The sequence below is a fragment of the Halichoerus grypus genome, chromosome 10 (genome assembly GCF_964656455.1).
Source record: "Halichoerus grypus chromosome 10, mHalGry1.hap1.1, whole genome shotgun sequence".
Taxonomy (NCBI): domain Eukaryota; kingdom Metazoa; phylum Chordata; class Mammalia; order Carnivora; family Phocidae; genus Halichoerus; species Halichoerus grypus.
The window spans coordinates 49082898-49104252 of NC_135721.1; the positions used below are offsets into that span (position 1 = coordinate 49082898).

At 51.1% G+C, this 21355-nt stretch overlaps 1 protein-coding gene across 1 annotated transcript; it reads right to left on the reverse strand.

Annotated features, from left to right (window-relative positions):
- Nucleotides 1-14522: 14522 nt before the first annotated feature.
- On the reverse strand, nucleotides 14523-19741 carry SPR (sepiapterin reductase). Its single transcript, XM_036073236.2, has 3 exons — nucleotides 19365-19741; nucleotides 18499-18789; nucleotides 14523-15302 (listed from the first exon to the last, which is right to left on the reverse strand). The coding sequence occupies exons 1-3, from the start codon at nucleotides 19684-19686 to the stop codon at nucleotides 15112-15114; spliced, it is 804 nt and encodes a 267-aa protein (XP_035929129.2). The 5' UTR covers nucleotides 19687-19741; the 3' UTR covers nucleotides 14523-15111.
- Between the last annotated feature and the right edge of the window lie 1614 nt (nucleotides 19742-21355).

The window sequence follows — 21355 nt, forward strand, 5'->3', positions numbered from 1 at the left end:
AGGGAGAAGCAGGCTTCCCGCGGAGCAGGGAGCCCGATGCGGGGCTCAATCCCAGGACCCCGGGATCATGACCTGAGCCAAAGGCAGACGCTTAACCACTGAGCCACCCAGGCGCCCCAATAAAACAGTTTCTTAATAAGAACTGTCGTCAGTGGAAAAGTCTGAAATCCGTGGTTTCTAGGCTCTAACAGTGGTACGCCATGAGGCTGAAAGAGCCCTGCTTTGGGACATTAATCCTGTTGGAAAATAACTGAGAGAACATGGAAAGTGTCATAACAAGAAGTGTTAGAGAATCTGTCACTGGCATTCTCTTCTTGGAGATGGAGCACAATCACTGAGCAATTCTAAATAAATACTGAAATCACAGGAATTCAAAAAGTGATGTCAAAACAAAAGTTTGAGTTTCTGTTTTTCACAAAAATTTCTACGAGTTTCCCATCAGATTATGATGCCAATAGTATTGTGAGGGGTAATCGAGTATTTCAGCCTCAAGAGTTAATCAGGGTTGATGGGTTGGTGCAAGCAGTAACACTTTTTAAGCCAAGATTCTGTACATGGTTTGAAATTTATGAAAGAAAGCAAGAGGCCTTATGGATCCAAAGCTACCCTCGAAGTATGAAAACTTCAAAGGAATTAAAATATTCTTTTAAAACCAATGCAGTCGGATTGTTGATGGATGGAACAGAGCATTATAAAAGATGTTTTATTCTGGTGCCCATCCCAGCTGTTCTGCTAACAAAAAATTTAGGAATGAAAAAACAATTAAAACTTGAAAAAAATTACTAGAAAATTTCAGGAAACCACAAAAATGGGAAATGCATGCTTTTGTATTGGTGTAGTTTTGTCATAAATATCTATGTTTTGGTGTCATTGTCTTTTATAAACTATTATCTGGGGGCACCTGGGTGGCTCAGTTGGTTAAGCGACTGCCTTCGGCTCAGGTCATGATCCCAGAGTCTCAGGATCAAGTCCCGCATCGGGCTCCCAGCTCAGCGGGGAGCCTGCTTCTCCCTCTGACCCTCTCCCCTCTCATGCTGTTTCTCTCTCTCTCTTTCTCTCAAATAAATAAAATCTTTAAAAAAAAAATTAAAAAAAAACCTATTATCTGATTACTTGAAAGTCCTAATGAGAAAAGTAGAATGTGCCTAAAGTTGAAAATATTTTATTTCTGGAAAAACCATGTCTACCAAGGGCATAGGGAATCTAATGTGTGATCAAGGGTATGTATTTTGAATTGGAACCCAAAGAGAAATAGAAAGAGAGCTTACAACTAATTTTAAATTGTTTTCTACAAATAATTCGAACGTTCTGTGAAACTTGGGCCAGTTACTTAAACTTTCAGTGCAATTTCCTTTTCTGAAAAATAGGAATAAATCATAGAACCTGCTGTATAGTTAGTTGAGAGGACCCAATAAGTATATTTACTCAGTGAGTAAAGCGCTTAAAATAGTGCCTGGCACATAGTAATCATTTAGAATTATTAATAAAATCATAAAGGTGGACAATGTTTCCATAAATGACTTATGAGATACAATAAAGATGATGGTGTTCTCAGCTTGTGCAAGGTTCCTACAGAAAACGTGCCAAACTGTCTTAATTAAGCAGACACTCATGGGTGCCATGGGTATGGGTAAGATCACCGGGAGGCTCTTGTACCGAATTATTACGAAAGCCGATTTGAAAAAAATGCAGAGCTATGTCTACACAGGAGCTTGACACGAGTGAAAGATTTAATGTTGTTGTTACAACGTTTACAGAGGATGAGCCAAGAGCTTTGTACACACATTGTCACGCATGTCTTGGGGGTTTAATGGTGTTGGGATTTGTCGGGATCTGAAAGAGCTCCACAGCGATCTCAGTCCCGTCAATTCTTTGTATGACACTATTCATGCATCTCTGAAAAGCTGGCAAATTTTCAAAACATTTGTAAGCTGAGTGAAGGCATAACATACAGGAAGCTCCAAGGTTGTTGAAAACATGTTGGACTGTTGGTTGCGATTGAGGAACTTCTACAAATTATTCAAACATGGGAAGTTGTGTCAAGCTGTTCTTGAAAGGCCAGGGTGCCTGGTGCAGCGAGGTCTTTGGCTGACTTGGGTTTCCAAGTTTGAATTCACCTTTTGTTTACAAATTTTCACAAATTTTAAACAATGGGCCAAGCATTGCGGGCATTTTTTTTTTTCCCTAAAGAGCTTCTAGCAGGCGTTTTTCTCTTTGCCATCAAAATTAGAAGCAAAATTTCACGGTTTATCATTTGAGAGAAGTGATAGATATTTCAAAGCCGTTTGGGACAGAACAGAGAAATTATGCCAAAAAGTAATTCCCGAAGTTTCCAAAGTAGAAAAAAAAATTGTTTGGGGCGCCTGGGTGGCTCAATCGGTTGAGCGTCTGCCTTTGGCTCAGGTCATGATCCCCGAGTATGGGGATCAAGCCCCGCATTGGGCTCCCTGCTTAGCAGGGAATCTTGCTTCTCCCTCTGCCCCTCACCCCCACTTGTGTTCTCTCTCTCTCACTCTCTCTGTCTCTCTCTCAAATAAATAAATAAAATCTTTAAAAAAAAAAAGAAAAGAAAATTGAAGGAAAAAAAGTTCACGGTAATTCGAGTAGTATCTTTCCCCTACTACATCAGAAAAAAATTATAATACATACTGGAAACAAACATGTTTCCAATAAATAGTAGCCATATTACTAAATTTGTGTTTTCAAAAGCCAGTCACAGCAACATGAGAGAAGTTTCAGAAACACTGTTTTGTGGAACAGTATATTCCATGAAAAAGCAGCAGAACACGTGCCAGAATCTTCCGTGTGCCTGCCTACCATGGCCCATGCCTCCACACACACCCGACTGTTCCTGGTGAACTGCATGGCCATCCTGCTGACCACAGCTGATTGGACTGAGGTGGTCACCGTGAGTTTGCTGGGGACCTTGATTTGGGGCGGGCTTAAACAATGAGCTTCTCCGTCAGGCCTTTGAACTAAGTGACCCAGAGGGCAATGACACTTGGTGGTGGCAGAGAGGCAGAGAGTATAGCAAACCAGGGAGGTGGGAACAGGGCCTGGAAGCCCTCTGAGGGCTGGGCCTCAGTGGGAGCCCAGGGCTCAGTCCCTGTGGAGAGGACACCCTGGTGTCAATCCAAAGGCCTGTTATGCTGAAAGTCCAGAGCACAGCCTTTATTGTGGAACTGGTTGACCCATGTCTGTCTCCCCTGAGCAGCTCTTAGGTGCTTGAGAGCTTTCCTTATGTCTGTTATGTCATTTTTCCCCACAGTACATGTTCACCAGGTTCCTCAAGTCATGGATTCATTAGGATAAAAGGACAGGTAGGAAATCCGGCCAGATGTAATGAGTGTGGAAGGCAGTGCAAGAGAGGACTGTCAGCCTCTTACTGGGCCCCCTGGAAGGTGGCCAGAGTATATAGGTGGTGTTAGTTGCTGGGGAGAGGCCTGGAGGAAGAGCGTGAGAGAGCCCTGGGAAGACTCAGGAGCTTGGTGTTGAGGATGGGGCCCGATAATATGGATACTCATCCCCAGGAGGGCAGCTCATGTAAGCGCCAAATTCTCAGCTGAGGTACTTCCAAGACATGTCACCTGGCTTCATCCACTTCCCTCTAATAGACCATGGGCCACCCAGCCAGTTTGTGTCCTTGTCCCACACACCATGCTCACGCTCACCCCCCCTCCCCCTCTGTGCTTTTGCTTATGAGACTTCTGCCACATAGCATGACTTCTTCCTCACCACCAGTGCCAATCCTGTGCAACCTTCAAGGCCTGTTCTGGTCTCACTTCTTCCAGGCAGCCCTCCCCGCGTTCCCTCCCCTAAAGATTGCCCTTTGGCATCTTCAGACCACCACTTACACTTGCATTTGTGTAGCTCAGGAAAGGCATGCCGCAGGAGCCTAGGACTCTCTGGGACTATGGCATGACAAGAACAAGGCAGCCTCTGCCCTTGGGTCCCACACCAGAAATTCTGGCCCCCCACCACCCCCGTTTTGCCTCACTCCATGGCCCCAAAGAGAAAGGAGAGCCAGAAGAGGTTCCTTTCTCCCACACCCTGTCCAGGTTTCCAGAACTCCTCGTCTCGTGTCCAGGGGGCCTCTGGTTTCAGCTGTTCTCTCTCCAGCCTCCACAAAGGCACAGAGATGCTTCTCCCAGGCTGCAGCCCTCCCACGCACCCCTACCCAGCCGAGGGAGACCCCTGTCTGTGCCCCATGCTGCAGCATCAGCCAGGGCCCCCAGCCTAGCACCTGGTAGCCAACTATACATTAATGAGCACATTAGTGCTCAGGTGTGGTGAGCCCGGGATTCTCGGTAAGCTGGGGCAAGTCTCTCGTTATCCTAATGAGCTGCCTTGCAGCTCTTCTGGAGATCGTCTTCTTTCTCCAGAGATCAGACTTTGTCCCCTCCGTTGCACCAATGGATTTGCTTCGCCCTTCCCACCCTGTTGTCACCTGCAGCTCAGGCCTCAGTCTTGCTGCTCCCATTCCCTGTTTTCTGGGAGCCCGACGCCAGGCCCTGACCTGTCTCATGTCCTCAGTGCTGACACTGTGATCAGCAGTTCAGACATGAATAACAAGAAAGGCTCGAGCATGCTTAGCCAAGCTTTCTCTTGCTGCAGTGGAAGCTCCATCTCACTTCCTTCAGTGCAATTTGCTTTTCCTCCAGGAAGCCTTCCCTGACTACACTAAATTTAAATCACCTGTCCCTGCCAAGTCTCTCCAGAGAAGTCTGAAGCTCACAGATGATTCTATAACATGTGTTCACCTTTTGCATTTCTATAAGACCTTTATAAATATATAGAATGGTGTGATTAGGGGAACCTGGGTGGCTCAGTCGTCAAGCGTCTGCCTTCGGCTCAGGTCATGATCCCAGGGTCCTGGGATCGAGCCCCACATCGGGCTCCCTGCTCCTCGGGGAGCCTGCTTCTCCCTCTCCCACTCCCCTTGCTTGTGTTCCCTCTCTCGCTGTGTCTCTCTCTGTCAAATAAATAAATAAAATCTTTAAGAAAAAAAAAGAATGGTGTGATTATATGATGTACTTTCCCAGTATTCAACAGGTATTTACCAAACACTATGTGCCAAGCATTGTACTCAGTGCTGAGGACAAAGCAGTGAGCAAGACAAACATGGTTGCCCCTCTCATGGAGCTTAGCATGGGGCATGGTGGAGTAGCACAAGCAACCAGACCATTGACGGTATCGTGTGAATGGTGTCATGTGGTGGCAGGAGCTGTTTTGGGAGCCTTTGGCAGGAGTACAATATCAAAGATGCCAACCATCTCTTGTTCCACCCAAACCCCCATCTTAGGAAACTCTGGCCCAAACAGATATATTCTGGCAGAACCTGCAGCCCAGGGCCCACCACTCCACAGTTTGTCGGATCAAGGATGGACATGCAATCCACAGGGCCCAATCCATGTCCTGGCCGGTGACCTATAAAGGGGCTCACCCTCAGAAATGTGAGTAAGAGATGCAGAGGGAAGTTGCTATGTGCACGCTGCTAAAGTCCCAAGGGAACAAAGAGGAAGTGTGCTGGAAGACAGGGAGGAGGGAGCTGAACGGCAGACACACATGGTGGGTCCCTGAAGGGAAGGCCAGGGGCTCCCATCCCTGCTCACCAGGCACCTGGACAGTGACCCACACAATCCCCAAACAAAGGAGACCCAATCAGACAGACCCCTGGGTCAGGCTTGAGCAAGGAGAGGGATAGGCCAAGAGAGGCTGTCGGGGATGGGAGGATGAGGAAGACTTAGCTACCCAGGAGAGGAGAAGGAGGGCCTTTCTTGGAGGGAAGGGTTTGTCACAGTGTGAGTGAGACCTCCAGGGGACATAGGCCATACAGCTGCACTCGCCACAGCATGAGTCAGACAGGAGAAATTTAATAGAAATTTAAATAGCAGAACTACATTTGCTTTGAGCAGAATAAATACATCTGCCCTTCCTTCCTTCCTCCCTTCTTTCCTTCCTTTCCTTTCTTTCTTCCTTCCTCCCTTCACTTTTCTCTTTTTCTTATTACTCTCTTCTTATTGCCAAGGTAATGTACATTCACTACAGAAAAATTTGAAAATAAAGAAAAGCAAAAAGGGCAAAAAAAAATTCTTCAAAATCCTAACCCCAGCTATCATGTTTAAAAATCATACTGTTATTAATATTAATAATAGCTAATATTTACTGAGCTCTTTCTAGTCACAACACACTGTTCTAAGATTTTCCATGCATGATTTTATTTAATCCTCTCGACCCTGTGAGATGGGTACTCTTTTTACTCCACCTGACAGATGAGGAAACTGAGACACAATTTAAGCAGGTGGCAGAATTGCAACTTGAATCCAGGCAGGTGATAACTAACTCAAGTTCAGCCAGTGTTAAAATTTTGCTGTATGATCTTTATGGTCTTTTAAAGAAGATCATAAAGTAACATACATGGACTCCTTTTTTGCTTCTTTCTACAAATATATTTTGGGAAAATTTCAAGTAACATGTATTCGTACTTTATATACTTAATATTGTTCAAGTGATATATTTGGGCTAGAGAAAGTGAAAAGTACAGATGATTTTAAAGAGAAAAAAAAAAAAGTCATTTGTAATCCTACCACCCAAAAAGCCAATGTTTACATTTAGGAGTCTCTCCTCCATTCCTGGAGTGAATTTAGGATTAGGAACATAGCCACGGCTCTTAAATCGGGCAACATCACCCAAGAGGTGTTTTAATGAGCTGGGAAATCACATGAGCATTCGGCGGTTGGGTGCACACTGGAGGATGTGAGTTACGTTCGCAACCTTGAAGAACACTTCTGTGTGATGCAGGGAGTATGTTCCAGATGGTAGCATTAAATGATGCACAGAGTCCTTATGAACACCCTGTTGCAGCAGAATGAGAACGGGGCTGGGGGTCAACAGAGCTGGACTCTCCTCCTGAGATGCGTGAGGTGGGGTCATTTCCTGTCCAGCCTCAGTTTCCTCATCTGTACAATGAGCTGCTACAATTCTAGGAACGGGTGATTGCCAGCGGAGCCTCGCTTCTGGGTCATCTGCTGCATTTTAGACGATTCCTGACATAGTTCCCACCCAGCTCTGGCACGAAAGACAAGAGGGCCGGTATTATGAAAGGGGCTGGGGTCAGGGAACACCAAAGGCTTAGGGACGCCCAACAAGGGTGTGAGCTCTATTTTCCTGGAGGGCTGGGCCAGCCAAGCCGATTAGGGGCCCGGAGCAGCTGTGGGCCGAGGGAGGCCGCTGGGAGTGAGGGGATTCAAACAGCTCTTTCCCACCCTCTCCCCCAGCAGCCTGCTCTGTGTAAAAATCCCAGACTCCAATCAAACCCCTTCTCTTTTCTCCTTTCATTCACCTGCCCATCTTCTCTCCTCTTCTCTCCTTTTCTATCCAAACTCATAATTAATCGCTCAAGGCAAAAGTAATGAATGTTAATTGGCCATCTGTAGGAAGACTAATTAAAATCTACCACGCTGGGGTTTCATACATACCTATAGCAACGGAGTGAATCGGGAATGAGGCGAGGAGGGACTGAGGTAACAGCTGAAAGACTGCAAAACACCACTGGGCTTAGGTGTGAGGGAAGGACGCCAGCGCCAGCGAGGGGCGAGGGAGGGAGAGGGAGAGAGACTTCCCGGTTCACTCCTGCCACGCCGGACCTGGCCTTCTGTGGCTGGTCTGTTTTGTATTTAACAAGCACATTTACACATTTCCTTCTCACTGGACGTGGCTCAAGGGGTGGCTGGAGTTTGTCAACACACAATCGTTGTCCCTCAGTCCCAGGCCCAAACACACCCACGTCTCCGGGACCGCCTGCACCATGTCAGAATCACGCCCAGGCACGCGCTCGCACACGCACACGTGCCCGTTAAAGCTCACCCTCGGCTTTGCACAGGTTCCTGCCGGCAAGGTCGCACCCTGTCGCATGTGTACGCGTGCGCGAGCAACCCAGGGACACAACATGGGCCCTCACACGATCGCAGGCAACCGCACGTGTGCATACGTGTGCGTGCACGCCACAGTACACACGCGTGCTGTAAACATACACACCCACCGTCATTCAGGTATAAATGCGGGTGTGCACTGTCAGTAGTTCACACGTACACTCACGGTCGCCCTCCGGGGGTGTGCGTGCGGTCCGCACCCGAACCCACACTGGCGTGCATACGCTGTTCTCCGGCCAGTTTTATGGCAAAGCGCTTACATACAGGTACACACACAATTATACAACCCCGCAGCACGCAGAAGCAAAGCCAAATGTTCAAGCACCTGAACGACTAATATTAACACTAAGGTGGCAAACAGTTGCACACACACGTGGCCGGGGCCCAGAGCAGGCCCACGTGTGGTTCATATGACTTCAGATACGTGCACACAGAGACCCTGGCCCCGGAGGAGAACACACCCCAGATAATGGCCTCTCGACTTCCTGAAAAAACAGGGCTGGGGCCACAGATACAAAGCCTTAGACTTCGTCTTCTCTCAGAACCCCCAGCTTGAGCAACATGAGCACCCACAGCCTACCTAGGATGTTCCATCCAACCTTTGGGCAGAAAGGATGGTGGATCTGAGGAAAGAGGGAGATAAGGCCCCGGGGGTCAGGGTGGGCTTTGATGGGGCACATCAACAGTAAGGCTGCCAGCCGGTGGGGTGAGTGGCTGGGCTGTGTATTCTCTCTCTCTCCAGAGTGTCAGTTCTATGGGACTGGGGGAGGTCTAGACTGAGTGGGCATCGCACTGTGGAAGAGCCCTGACACAGAGCCTGGGCCCTGCAGCCAACGGCCCTGTTTTCTTCTACTAAGAATGAAAAGGCTGGGGCGTCTGCCTTCAGCTCAGGTCATGATCCCGGGGTCCTGGGATCCAGAGCCGGCTTCTCCCTCTCCCTCTGCAGCTCCCCCCGTTTGTGCTCTCTCTCTCTCTGTCAAGGAAATAAATAAAATCTTTAAAAAAAAAAAAATGAAAAGGCTGCCCTGCCTTCTGGATGGTGTCTGGGGCCTTTTCCTCATTGCTGTAAAATCCCTTTATGATAAGCTTAGATTAAAGCAGGGCAGAGTGCAGACACAAAAAAGAACTTTCTGACACATGAGGAAGGGGCGGGGGAGGGCCAAAACCTGAAAGTGTCGCCCAGAGAGAAAGAGCACGTGATTCTGCCCAAGGATCATTATAAGAAAGGGTTAAGTATTCCCATGTCCCTGGGTTTTGTGCCAACCCTCTCTGCTCCTGGAGGCTCTGGGTCAGAGGTTCTCGGCCCTCTGCAGTCCAGAGCTGGGGCTCTAGGCGCATCCTCGGGTCTGAGCCTGGGAAACAGCTGGGAAAAGAGCAGGCTGGAGCAGGGCAATGTCCTTGGTGCCCCCCGAGAAAGCTGTGTGCTAGGTACATCCCTGGAAGTCGGGAATCAGCCACAGAAGGAATTCCCACTTATAACAAACAGGCTGAAAAGCATCCCTGAAGTCCCAGGAGTGACCGATGCACATGAGGCCAGGCGCTCATCACTGCCCCTCCACGATCCAGAGGGTTTGGCTACTTTACAGGCCCACCTGTCAGACGAGGAGACACAGCTGCTTTGATTGCCCGGGACCTCATGGCTGTAAGTGGCCAACCCAGGCCACAGGAGCCAAGTCCAGGGGGCTATGGCCTAAAGCTGGGCAGCCCGCAGGCCTCTCCCTGGGCAGGATGGGAAGGAAGGCGGCCTGCTTCCTGAGGTGTGGACCTCCAGGAGAGCCTCTGGGCCCTTGGGGATCTCCCTGTGCCGGGGTAAGTAAGCCCTCAGAACTCTCTGGGGGAAACAGGCACGCACACATGCACTCTCTCTCTCTCTCTCTCTCTCTCTCTCACACACACACCCCTATGACAGCTTCTACATTTGGAGCTGACAGATGTGCAAGGTAATAGCTCAGCACTGCCTGTGCGGCTGAGGCCCTGGCGTCGCGAGTGGGATTATTTCCAGTGAGGCTCAGGGTGGCTACGTGAGCGCACGGCCCAGTGTGTGTGAGTGTGTGAGTGTATGTGTATGAGAGAGAGCGTATGAGTGTGTGTGAGTGCGAGGCTTCTCTCAATCTCTCTCCCTCCATCTAAATCTGTCTTACTATGTTTTCAAGTCTTTCTGTCTCTGAGTTCCTCCCCGCGTTGCTCGGCTCCCTGTCACGGTCCTGCTCACCCTACCTCAGGCTCACCATGCCCTGCTGTGTCTATTCTTGTGGACTGGATGCTCCAGAGAGGACAGGAGGCTCTCCTCTTCTCAACTTCTTCCCTTTGCCCTGGCTCCTTTTCCCGTCCCACCCAGGCTGGCCACAAGGATCGACTCTTAAAGAAAGCCCATTTTGTTCCAGATAATGTCCCTGCCCTGTGCACAGGGCTCCTGCCCAGGGGGACAGGGTGGGCAGATCTGGGACTCTCCTGGGTTGGAGAGAGCAGCCCCTCAACCTTGGTCTTCGGGCCTGGCCTTCTTTTCTTAATGAGCCAGCTCACCCTGACATTCCCAACCCTCAACACAGACTAAACCTAGCCCTGGCCCTGTGCTGACCCCAAATCTGGACTCACAGTGACCCTGACCTGGCCATATACTGGTCCTTAATTCTGAGCTCAGACTAGCCCCAACCCCTAACCCTGACTCTGTCCCCTAAACTTCCTTTCTCAGGGCAGCGGTCTTCTTTGATTTCTGCTAATGCCACCTGGTTTTGCGAGGTTCACAGCGCGCTTTTTAAATTCATGAATTAATCATTTCTCACAGCTCACTGTTCAGTGTTCTAGGGCATGTGGGGACACACCCAGATCGAGTGAATTGGAATCTGGGGTGAAGGAGGAACAATGGGAAAGGCCTTTTTTTTTAAAACTGCCCAGGTGGATTCTGACATAGGACAGCCCCACCCACTTCCATAATGCAGACATTTGGGCTTTCCTTTAGGGATTCCAAGGAGGAATCCAAGGTGGGTTTGAACCCCCACATAGAGATGCCTGGGCTGGTGGGAGTTAGTCTGCAGAGACCTGACTCCCAGGCACCATCATCACACCTGAGCCATTTCAAATGCTTCGCTATGCACCTGGCAGTGAGCCACTCCAGTGTTCACTGGCTCACTTGCTTGCTCACTCTCTTCACTCATTCATTCATTCCTCACTCTACAGGGCCTCACTGGGTTAGGGCTGGGTGAGGTCTGCAGAATACACACAGCCTTTTGAGACTGATCCCTGGGGTCACGCTAGGGTTTGGAAGGGCAGGGTGGGAGCAGGAAAGGCCTCTGCAGCAGTGGGACTAAGACCTGAACCAGAGTATGGGCCAGATAGATTCCTGCAGCTCTAAGAGGAGACACCAGGTCTGGGAAGTGGGAGACAGGCCCATCTCTTCCCTTGCTCTTGGGCTGGGGACAGGGGACATGGGCCTGAGGGCTAAGAGACCACCAGGTAGCTTCCAGGTTAGTCAACTGAGGAATCATGCTGAGCCTCTGGGGTCAGCTGGTGGGTGGGCCTGAGACGTGAATCTCCCAAAGAAAAAAGGAACTTCCTTCTCCCTCCCTTTCTCCCTGCCTCCTTTCCGCCAACCTCTCCCTGAAAATGGAAATCCGGGGCTCTCTCAGTTCACAGTAAGGGCCATTAGGGCCGAGGGGGTGTGCATGATGGATGAAATGTCGGGGAAAAGGGTGAAGTAAGGAAGTCTTGCTGGGAAGAACAATCATTCCAGGGTGGGAATGGGGAGGTGGGCCCTACTTTAAAAGTCTGAGGGAACATCCAGCATTCAACCCTGCCTCCCAGCCCTGCAGGCAGAAGAGCTCAGGACTGGGCTAGGGGAGCAAGAATGGCTCCTCAGCCACCCTTTAACCCTCCCCTCAGCTGGTCTTAGGGGCTCAGAGTGTATCCTCAGCTACGTTCCCAGCCTAGTGGCTCTTCCCTGGATGAGGATGGCAGAGATGCTGTGGGAGCTGGAGAGGTGTCACCCTGTGGGATCTCCACTCCAGGGACTGGAAGTGCTCTCCACCCACCTCTCTGTCGCCACGCAGGACCCCGATGGTGAAGGAACATGCCGGCCAGCCTGGTAAGCAGGGGTGTGTACCCGTGTACGTGAGTGTGAATTACGGCAAACACACGTTAGCATAGGAGGCCACGTTCCGTGGGGAGAGACCGTGTGTGAAGGAGGCCAGGGGCTGTATCTCAGAGCCCAGCCCCTAAAGTGAGACATGGGGAGATGCTAGGATGGCGCACGTCCCCCTGTTTTCGTTCTGAATGCGGAGGTAGGAGCCACCAGGCACCTCCAGGCTTGGCTAACAGTGGACTCAGGCAACAGCCTGCATTGTATTGAGGGGATGAAGGACAAGAATTGGGGGGGGCGGTCGGGAGGATGCTCCTGAACAGTCTAGTCCCAGCTGGTCATGTTCATAGACAGAGGTGCTGGATGTCCCAGGGGTGGGCCTGGAATATTCCCCTCCCCTGCTCCTTACAGGCCAGCTGCTGGCCTCCAGCTCAGGGTATTAAACACAAAACCAAAAAACTGCCCAGCTCGTTCTCATCAAAGACAAAGAGAAACCTTGTTTGTCTTTTGGCTAATCTGAGGCCCTGCTCGACCCTGCGGCTGGACTCTGGGCATGTGCAGGCATGTATTGTGTATGTGCTCGCGTGTGCTCATGTGTGCGGCGGCCAACGTCGGGCCGTGCACTCTGGGGACACAGATGGTTAGCAAGAAAATCTCCCTGCCCCAGTGGTAGGGGACCTGCGGAGGCTGAGTCCCGGCCAAGGAGCAACGTCTGGGAAATCCTTGTGGCCGGAGCCCAGGGGTCACTAAGGAGGCCTCGGGCCTGTCAGGGAGAGTAATCCCAGCCCTTTGGTCCTCCCCAGCTCCCTGGGGAGCCCCCGAGAGTTCTCAATCCTAGAGTGCAGAGAGAAAGAAAGATGGGGCTTGTTTCCAAGGCTCTTAAATCCCTGGGCTCGGAAGAGGACAGGTGTCAGGCATGGGAGGGCCTCGCCACCTGGTGGGGACATGTGGTACTCGTCACTAAGCCCTGGCCAACCAGCCTGGTGGGGAGAACAGTTCTGACCAGCCAGCTGGGGCTTGTGTTGGCGCAGACTTCTCTCACACTCCCGCTGGGGCAGGAGGCCGGGTGAGGAAATCCACCCAACACTCACCAGACACAAGGGGCACCCCCCTGGCCCAGCCCCACCTGCGGGAAGGAATCTCAGCGCTCCTCTAAGTTCTAAGGAAACTGAGCCCAGAGGGAGGAGGACCCTGTGCAAGACCCCACAACATCTCTGTTACAGAGGGAGGTGGGACCAAGGTTCCCGACTTCGAGGCTCATGCATTGTCCTGTGGGTCTGGTGAATCCAGAACAAGCTGTCCAGACTGAACTCCAGCCCCCCTGAGGCCCCAAGTAGGAGTAGCAGAGTGAAGAGTTCTTGCTGTAGGTCAGCAAGGGGGAGGGCATCTGGGCCGCAAGTGGGGCTCCAGGTTGATCTGGATCTTGATATTAAAAGGCAATAATAATCAAATCTCTGGGCATCTACTGCAATGCTAGGACTGTGCTAAACATTTACAAACGTTAGGTCACTTAATGCTCCCAATGACCCTCTGAGGGAGGTTCCATTTTTCAGATAAGGAAACCAAAACACAGAGAAGCAATTTACGCTGGGTTACGAGCTGGCAAATGGCAGAGCAGGGATATGAGTGCAGTGATTCTAACTCCAGTGAGGGCAAATGCTCTGCTGGGTAACGAAAGAGCATGAATTACTCACTCCTTCCTGGGGGCGGCTCCAACCCAGAGCCTGCCTCCGGAGCTGAGTGGCCCGGGGTTCTCCCGGAGGAACGGCCTCAGTGCGCCCTCTGCTGTGCATGAGAAGGAACAAAGAGTTCCCTCCTGCACGCTCAGATGCAGGCCGAGTCCTGGGGAGTTGGCTAGCAGGGACCATGGTCTCTCCTCCTAAGTAAGGTCCGGGGCAAAGGGCTGGTTGACTAGCTGCAGACCACCACCACTGTGGAGCTCCCAGCTCTGCCGACTGGCGGAAGGATGGGTTTGTTTATATACCTGGTTTCTTGGGGCTTCCCTCTCTTGGAATATTGCCCACCTCCCCCAAAGGCATTGGTCCTAAGCCCACCCCACTGAGGACCAGGACCATGTGCCACATGGACTTTACCAGGAGGGCCCATGACAGACAGCCCCCTGAGGAGAAGCATCCGGAACACTGCCATGTGGGCAAAGGGTAGAATTGGGAATCCAAGAGGGCCGGGGAGGCTGGGAGTCAGGCCCTGAAGCCTAAATACTCTTTGAATGGGTCAAGGATGAGGAAAGGGTAATAAAGACTGGGGTCAGCATAGGCATCTGGAGGAACAGGCAGCTGGGCATGTCCATCTTGGCCAACTCTGAACCTGAGCTTGCCACTGGGTAGGGCTCCATGAGAAGAGGCAGACAACCCCAAGATAATTCCCCTGGAAATAAGGGTAACTCCCCAAGTTTGGGTTAATTGCATTAAGGAACACCTCTGGACCCAGCGAGCCAGGAGTCAGTCGTGGGCCCTGTATCAGAGGAGAAGCCAGGGGTGAATAAAGGACAATCCACATTTTATTTGTATCTGTTTTTTATTTGTACATAAACTCTCAGGGGCCCCCTCCCCCCCCCAATCTGGGGGACAGATGGCAGGTTCTGGAGGGAGGAGGCATCAGAATTAAGGACACGAAGTTCAACGCAAGGTCCTGCTACCATGAGCATGGGGCCTCCTTGTCTGCCGAACTTGCACCGTCCTCCCTCCCCTGTGGGCTGTGAATCTACATGGGCCCTCCTGTTTGACACTAGCTCAGCCAGGGACTGGCCATGAGACCCCCAACCTCTTCTCTTCAGGGTTGCAGCTTCTTGTTCTGCTTATCCCATCCCTAAAATTCTATTTCTGGGGAAACAATACCAACAGCCATAACTTCTCTCTCCCAAGTTCCCCTAACTCAGGGCAGTCAACAGACTCCTGAGAACTGGGATTCCAGCGACCCGAGGCCCTCACTGCCGGCTGGTTCTGAGGGCAGGACAGTAGGTATGAGTGCTTTTCTGGGTAAGGCAAGGTTGGCGGTGCCCCTGTGGCAGGATGGGGGGGTGGCACAGGGCTCCTGGGTGTGCCTGAGAGAGGGGGAAGAAAGCCCCAGAAAGCCAAGGACACTGGCTTAATTATCGTAGAAGTCAACATGGGCTCCAGACTTGAACGTGTCCTTTTGCACCAAGCTTAGCAGTTTCTGGGCTGACATCTTACAATCCACAAGCTCCCCTTTTGTCTTCAGGTCCTGCAGCCTTTTTCGTAAGTCTGGGTCCATCGAGGTCTCCCGGGCCAACCGCTGCATGTCTGTGTCCAGGGGACCTAGGGCATGAAGAGCAGAAGTTGGGGGGACATGGCCAAGGCAGGGCCCGTGCTGTGTGTGGACTATGGTGGAGGCAGCCTGGCCACCGGAAATACCTCACCCTGGCTGACAAGCGTGGTCAGGGTCATTCTGTCACTTTTGAGCTCCAGACTCAAATCCCGACGCCCCAGTGAACATGGTATCTCCAGACCACTGTATCTAGAACCAAGCTTTTCACCTCCTGTCCAACCGGTACCTCCTCCTCCTGACTTTTCCATTTCTATTAATGAAATACTCTTCTTCTAAACTCAAAACTTCCATCCCCGGCTCTTCCCTCTCCACTCTGTTCCCACAGCCAACGAGTCATCAAGTAGGACGGACCCTTCTCCTTCTACATACCCTGACAATCTGGCCCTTTCTACGGTCCTGGTTCTCTCTCTGCTTCAGCTCCTTCTGTAGCCCTCTGCTAAATGCATCTTGCTAAAATATCACTGGGGCCGGCAAAGGGGTGGCATAGGAGTTTCTAGCACTTTTCTGCAGAAATATCAATATGAACTATTAGCTGCCCATGAGATTACCTTCACAAAAGCCAAGGATTCCGGGTAAGGGATTACACTACCTGGGTGAAGCACAGAAATAAGAAAGGATGCATTGAGGAAGGTAGGAAATATAGATGTGTATTACCCTTATCACCTGCTCCCAAGCCTGGGCATCCCAGTGTAGAGACACCCTCCCTGTGGGAGGAGAGTGAAGTAAGCACCCGACTTCACAGGGGATCCCAGAGCCAGCCCACCCTAGCACCAGGCCAACTCCCATGGCCCTAGGTGGCTCCCTCTGGGCCCCCATGAACCCAGGCCCCCAGCTAACCCCACTGCCTGCCAGATCCAGTGCCTCAGCAGCCCCAAGTGGCTCCCACAGCCCCAGGCAGTTCCTATGGCACAGGTTCCCACAAACCTAGGCCCCAGGGTCACTCTGATGCCTGCTGGTTCCAGCCAGCTCCAAGCTCCCAGAAAGCCCCAAGAAACCCAGGCCCCCAATCCATTCCAGTATCAGCTGGCCCTTGTGGCCTGGGGTTGCTCCCATGGCATCAGGCTCCTGACAAGCTCCCATGAACATAGGTACCTGGCACATTCCAGCCAGTTCCTGTGGCCCTAGATGCCTTCAAGCTTGCAATGAGTGCCTGTAAACCCAGGCTCCCCGCCAGGCCCAGCACCAGACTGACTACCATGGACCCAGGCTTTCAACCCACCCCAGCAACAGGCTGCCCACAGACTCCGGCAGCAAGCCTGCTACAGACATCCCCAGATGGCTCACCCAGAATCACTGCACGGGCTGACTGGTAAAGGACTTTGCCTACTGAAGTCGGCCTGTAAAGGCTGGGAGAGGTGCCTCCTTCCTCACATGCACGGACACCAACATGGGGCCACAAGGATCATGAATAATCAAGGACATGTGACACCACCGAAAATAAACCTATAAAACTCCAATGACTGACCCTAAAGAAATAAGATCTATGAACAAATAATTCAAAATAATCTTCTTAAAGAAATTCAGTGAACTACAAGAAAATGCAGATAGATGGGGAGCCCGGGTGGCTCAGTTGGTTAAGCATCTGACTCCGGGTTTCAGCTCAGGTCAGGATCTCAGGGTCATAGGATTGAGCCCCACGTCGGGCTCTGTGCTCAGCATGGAGTCTGCTTGAGATTCCCTCCCTTTCCCTCTCTTCCCCCTCTGCCCTTTTCCCCTTCTCCCTACTCACATGTGCTCTCTCTCTCTAAAATAAATAAAATCTTAAAAAAAAAAAGAAAATGCAGATAGACAACTAAATGAAATTAGGAAAACAATGCACGAACAGAATGAGAAGTTCAACAAAGAAATAGAAACCACTTTAAAAAAAACCCAACAAACCGAAATCCTAGAGTTGGAGAATAAAATGACTAAAGATTCAAGAGAAGTCAACAACAGACTCAACCAAACAGAAGAAAGAAATGAGTGAATCAGAAGAGAAGTCATTAGAAATCATCCAGTCAGAAGAGCAAAAAGAAAAAAGAACAAAAAAGACCAAAGATGATTTGAGGGGGTACCATCAGAAGACACAACCTATACATTATTGGAACCCCAGAGAAATAATGGCTGAGAACTTCCCAAATCTGGGGAAAGATTTGTATATCTAAGTTCATGGAGCTAATAGGTCACGCCAAAATTTCAACCCAAAGTTATCTTCTTCAAGACACCAGGCCTATGTGATTTCACTGGTAAATTGTGTGTGTTTTCATTACTATTCCTTTGTGATACAGTTTGAAATCAGGGAGCATGATGCTTCCAGGTTTGTTTTTCTTTCTCAAGATTGCTTTGGTTATTTGGGATCTTTTGTGGTTCCATACAAATTTTAGGATTGTTTGTTCCATTTCTATGAAAAATGCCATTGGAGTTTTGATAGGAATTGCACTGAATCTATAGATAGATTTGGGTAGTATGGACATTTCAGCAGACCAAGTGTCACGAGACCCCTTACTGTTTAACTTTTGTGAAGACAGGGCCCTCTCTTATTTATCCCAGCATCCCCACAGTGTTCTGGCACAATTTAGCCTGGGGTGGCCAGCACTTCACAATGTCTCTCTGCTCTTCCTTCAACTAACATTTACTGAAGACTGACAAAGTGAGGTGCTTCGCTAGGTGCTGGGGACATACAGGTGCACAGTGCAAAGTTCCTGCCTTCAAGGTTTTCCTAGCAGGAGAAAGAAGTATAGATATGAAGAGGATACAGTGTGGTAAGTTCTATCTAACATTTAGAAGTGCTAGCAGTTAGATAGCACTTCACAGCTAGGGATCATTTTCATATACATTACCTCATTCAGTCCTCCAAACTGCCCTGTAGACAGGTAGCATCTTCCCTGTTTCACATAAGGAAATATGGTACAGGCCTGAAATTCAAACCCTCATTGTCTCTAAACTCTAGTATCTCAGACTTTCTGGCCCCACCCTCCAGGCCGGGCAACTCCCCAGTCTCTCCCCTTATCTTCTAACTACACTCCCTATCCGAGCCAGCTCTAACTTCTGGAGCCTGTATTTCCCTAAAGGAGTGATGGTTAATGATTCAGGGACAAAATACTCTGTGGGTTCTTTCTTGGAGCGGACAGACTAGGCCCTTTGCCCACCCCCAGAGGGGAACCAGCCAGTTCTGGGTGACAGGGATGGTAGTAATGTCCCACCTACCTGGGGCATAGCTCAGCACCCTGACACTAGGTTCCTCTGCGGCTAGAACCTGGAACAGCATGTCACGGGCAGCCTTCCCCGCACAGTACAATCCCCAGCCCTTGAAGGGCTGCAGAGCACAGAGGGATGAGATGTTAACCACGGTCCTGCTGAGGCCAGGACTGTCTGGAAAGGCCTTCAGGATGCTAGAAGTCAGGCAGAGCATGGAGGTCAAGTTGAGAGCCCAGTAGTTGTTCACTTCAGCTGGGTCGGCCAGGTCCACGAAGCCTTTGGACACGTCCCCAAGAGTGCCTGAAAAACCAGACCTGAAGAATCACTCTGTGCAGATGGGTTTTCTCTTCCCCCAGCCCTCTCCAAATTCTAGACACCCCCTTCCCATCCAAACCTAGAGGAGTCTCCCTAGCGCTTCTGAAGACGCCTCCCTCTTCCCATCTCTGCAGACAGACACACCTGGGGTTGTTCACTCATCTCAAGTTGCAAACTGAAAGTGTGCATGTCCTGCTCTGGGCCTGGGGGGAGAACGCAGGAGGCCATTTGGAAAAGTGGGTAATTTACTTTTGCTGGAAGACCTCAGGCCTCCGGCAGAGGGCGCGGAGCTAGGCGATCGGGAAAGTTCTACAGGTATTTTGGAAAATTTGCCCAGAAATGGGAAGGGGGGAGGGGGAGAATGAGCCGCAGCGATGGCAGCGAGTCTCCCTCCATACCTTGCTGAAACAACTCGGATTTTCAGGCATCTTTCTGACTCCTAAGAGTCACCTTTAAAGTTCCTAGCGGTGGGGAAAGCGAGAAGGAGGAAGAGCTAGGGGCGCTAAGCAGTATTCCCAGGGCTCCCACGGGGAGTCCGCCGCCGCCGGCGGGCGCCTTACCCGCATTGTTGATGAGCAGCACCCGCTGCAAGCCCTCGGGCCTGGGGAGCTCGCGCAGGGTGTCGAGCAGCTGCTGCAAACCGGCCTCGAGGCCCAGGTCGGCGGGTACCCGCACCAAGCGCAGGCCCGGCCGCCCGGCGTCCAGCTCCTCCTCCAGCTGCCGCAGCGCCTCGTTGTTGCGGGCGCTTAGGACCAGCACGGAGCCGGGCGACAGCAGCCGGGCCAGGAGCGGGGCCAAGGCCCGGCCGAAGCCACCGGAGGCCCCGGTCAGCACGCACACGGCGCGTCCCAGGCCGCCGTCCCTGTCGCTGCCACCCGGCATGCCGGCGACCTGCGACCGCTCGCGCGGGGACCGGGACTGGCGGGGGGTGGGGCGGCCGCGGTTGGAGTAGGCGGAGGCCCGGCCGGAGGGGGCGGAACCGAAAGCTTGGCCGCGACCGCGGGGCGCCACTTTCCCTGGCCGCCGCGGGCGCAGGTGCAGGCGCCTGCGCGGTCCCAGTCTGCGGGAAGGGGCTACACCTAAGGGGTCGGGAGGCACCGCCTCCACCCGGAATCGTAACCCAGTTCTGGACCTGGCCTCATTCTACTACCACCACCACCACTACCCGCACCCCTCCCTGCACTTCCGCACTTTCATTCCCCCGCAGGGCCGCATCCGCCTCCCAAGTTCACACCCCACCTCCTTGCACAAGGGACCTGCTCCAGGCCAGGCCATCTGGCTCCGTGCTGGGCATCCCTGTAGGTGGCCAGCAAAGGCTCTGAATGCGGCGCATGCCAGTTTAGGGCTCTGGGAACTCATCGCTCTCAGCTTAACGGGAGCTACCTCTGGGAGCACCACAGTGGCTCCTCCAAGTGATGTAAAAACCTCTTCTCCCTTTCTAGACTCAGGGCAACTCTGTGCTCCAGCCAGTTCCCCTTCCTCTGAGATTTCGGGGTCTCCTGCTTTTACAGGTCTGTGTTACCCGGATTTCTGCACCGACTCACGCTACACGTTTCCCAGCCGTCAATTGCACCTACTCCCAACTTCTGAAAGAGGACTGCAATTACTTCCATTTTGTCTTTCAACTTTCTGATTAAGTTCTTTCTAGCTTATCTCTGAACTCAGGCCATCGAACCTATCCCCTCAAGCAATAGGGACTGCCTCCACGCCAGCAAGACCCGGTGTGATGGACCTCCAGACAATGGTTGGTTTGACCTTCACTGCCTGTCTGCAGTACCCACCGACCTGTGTCCCACGTTTCCCTTATATAAACCTGGAAGTATTTGGGGCACTTTGAAGACAGTCTTTGAGACGTTAGTCTGCTGTCTTCCCAGTGAAATAAATTCCTTTCTGGTTTCACCGCCACTCTTCTCTCTGCCTTTGGATTTTGTCAGCTGTGAATGGCCGAACCTGGTCTGTCTGGGACTCTCTGAGCCAAGTGTCCTTGCACCCCTGTGCCCCGGCTACACTTCAAGTTTACGTAACCAGCTGAATCTGTAAATCCAGACCTGTACTTCAGAAAACCCACATTTCCGATTTTTTTTAAGGAGAGAGGGAAGATAAGGTCGGGAGACAGCTACAAATCTTAACATGGAGACTTCAGAGTTTAGCGAGGGTGATAAGTAACTTTTGATAACTCAGCCCAAGTCCTCACAGGGCTGTTCTCTCTCTCTCAGAAGACAGACAGCAAAGTTGCCTTTCCAGGCTCCAGAAAAAAATGCGTTTTGCTTGCTTGTGCTGTGTGGGCTATCTTATCAACACCAAAACAACTTGGGGGGAAGGTTTTTACTGGTCAGCGTGGGTGTCCTTACTGCAAACTTTTTGTAAAATGTGCAGTTCAGATTGCACCATGGAACATACTCTAACAACAAATGAAACTGCAAAGAAATCTTAAACGTCATTTAGTAGATTTATTGTCAATATGCACAGTATTATTTAGAAAGTATTTGATGAAAAATAGGACCAAAAAAAGTAATTATGCTAATGTTGTTAGGAGCCCAAATTTTCAGTG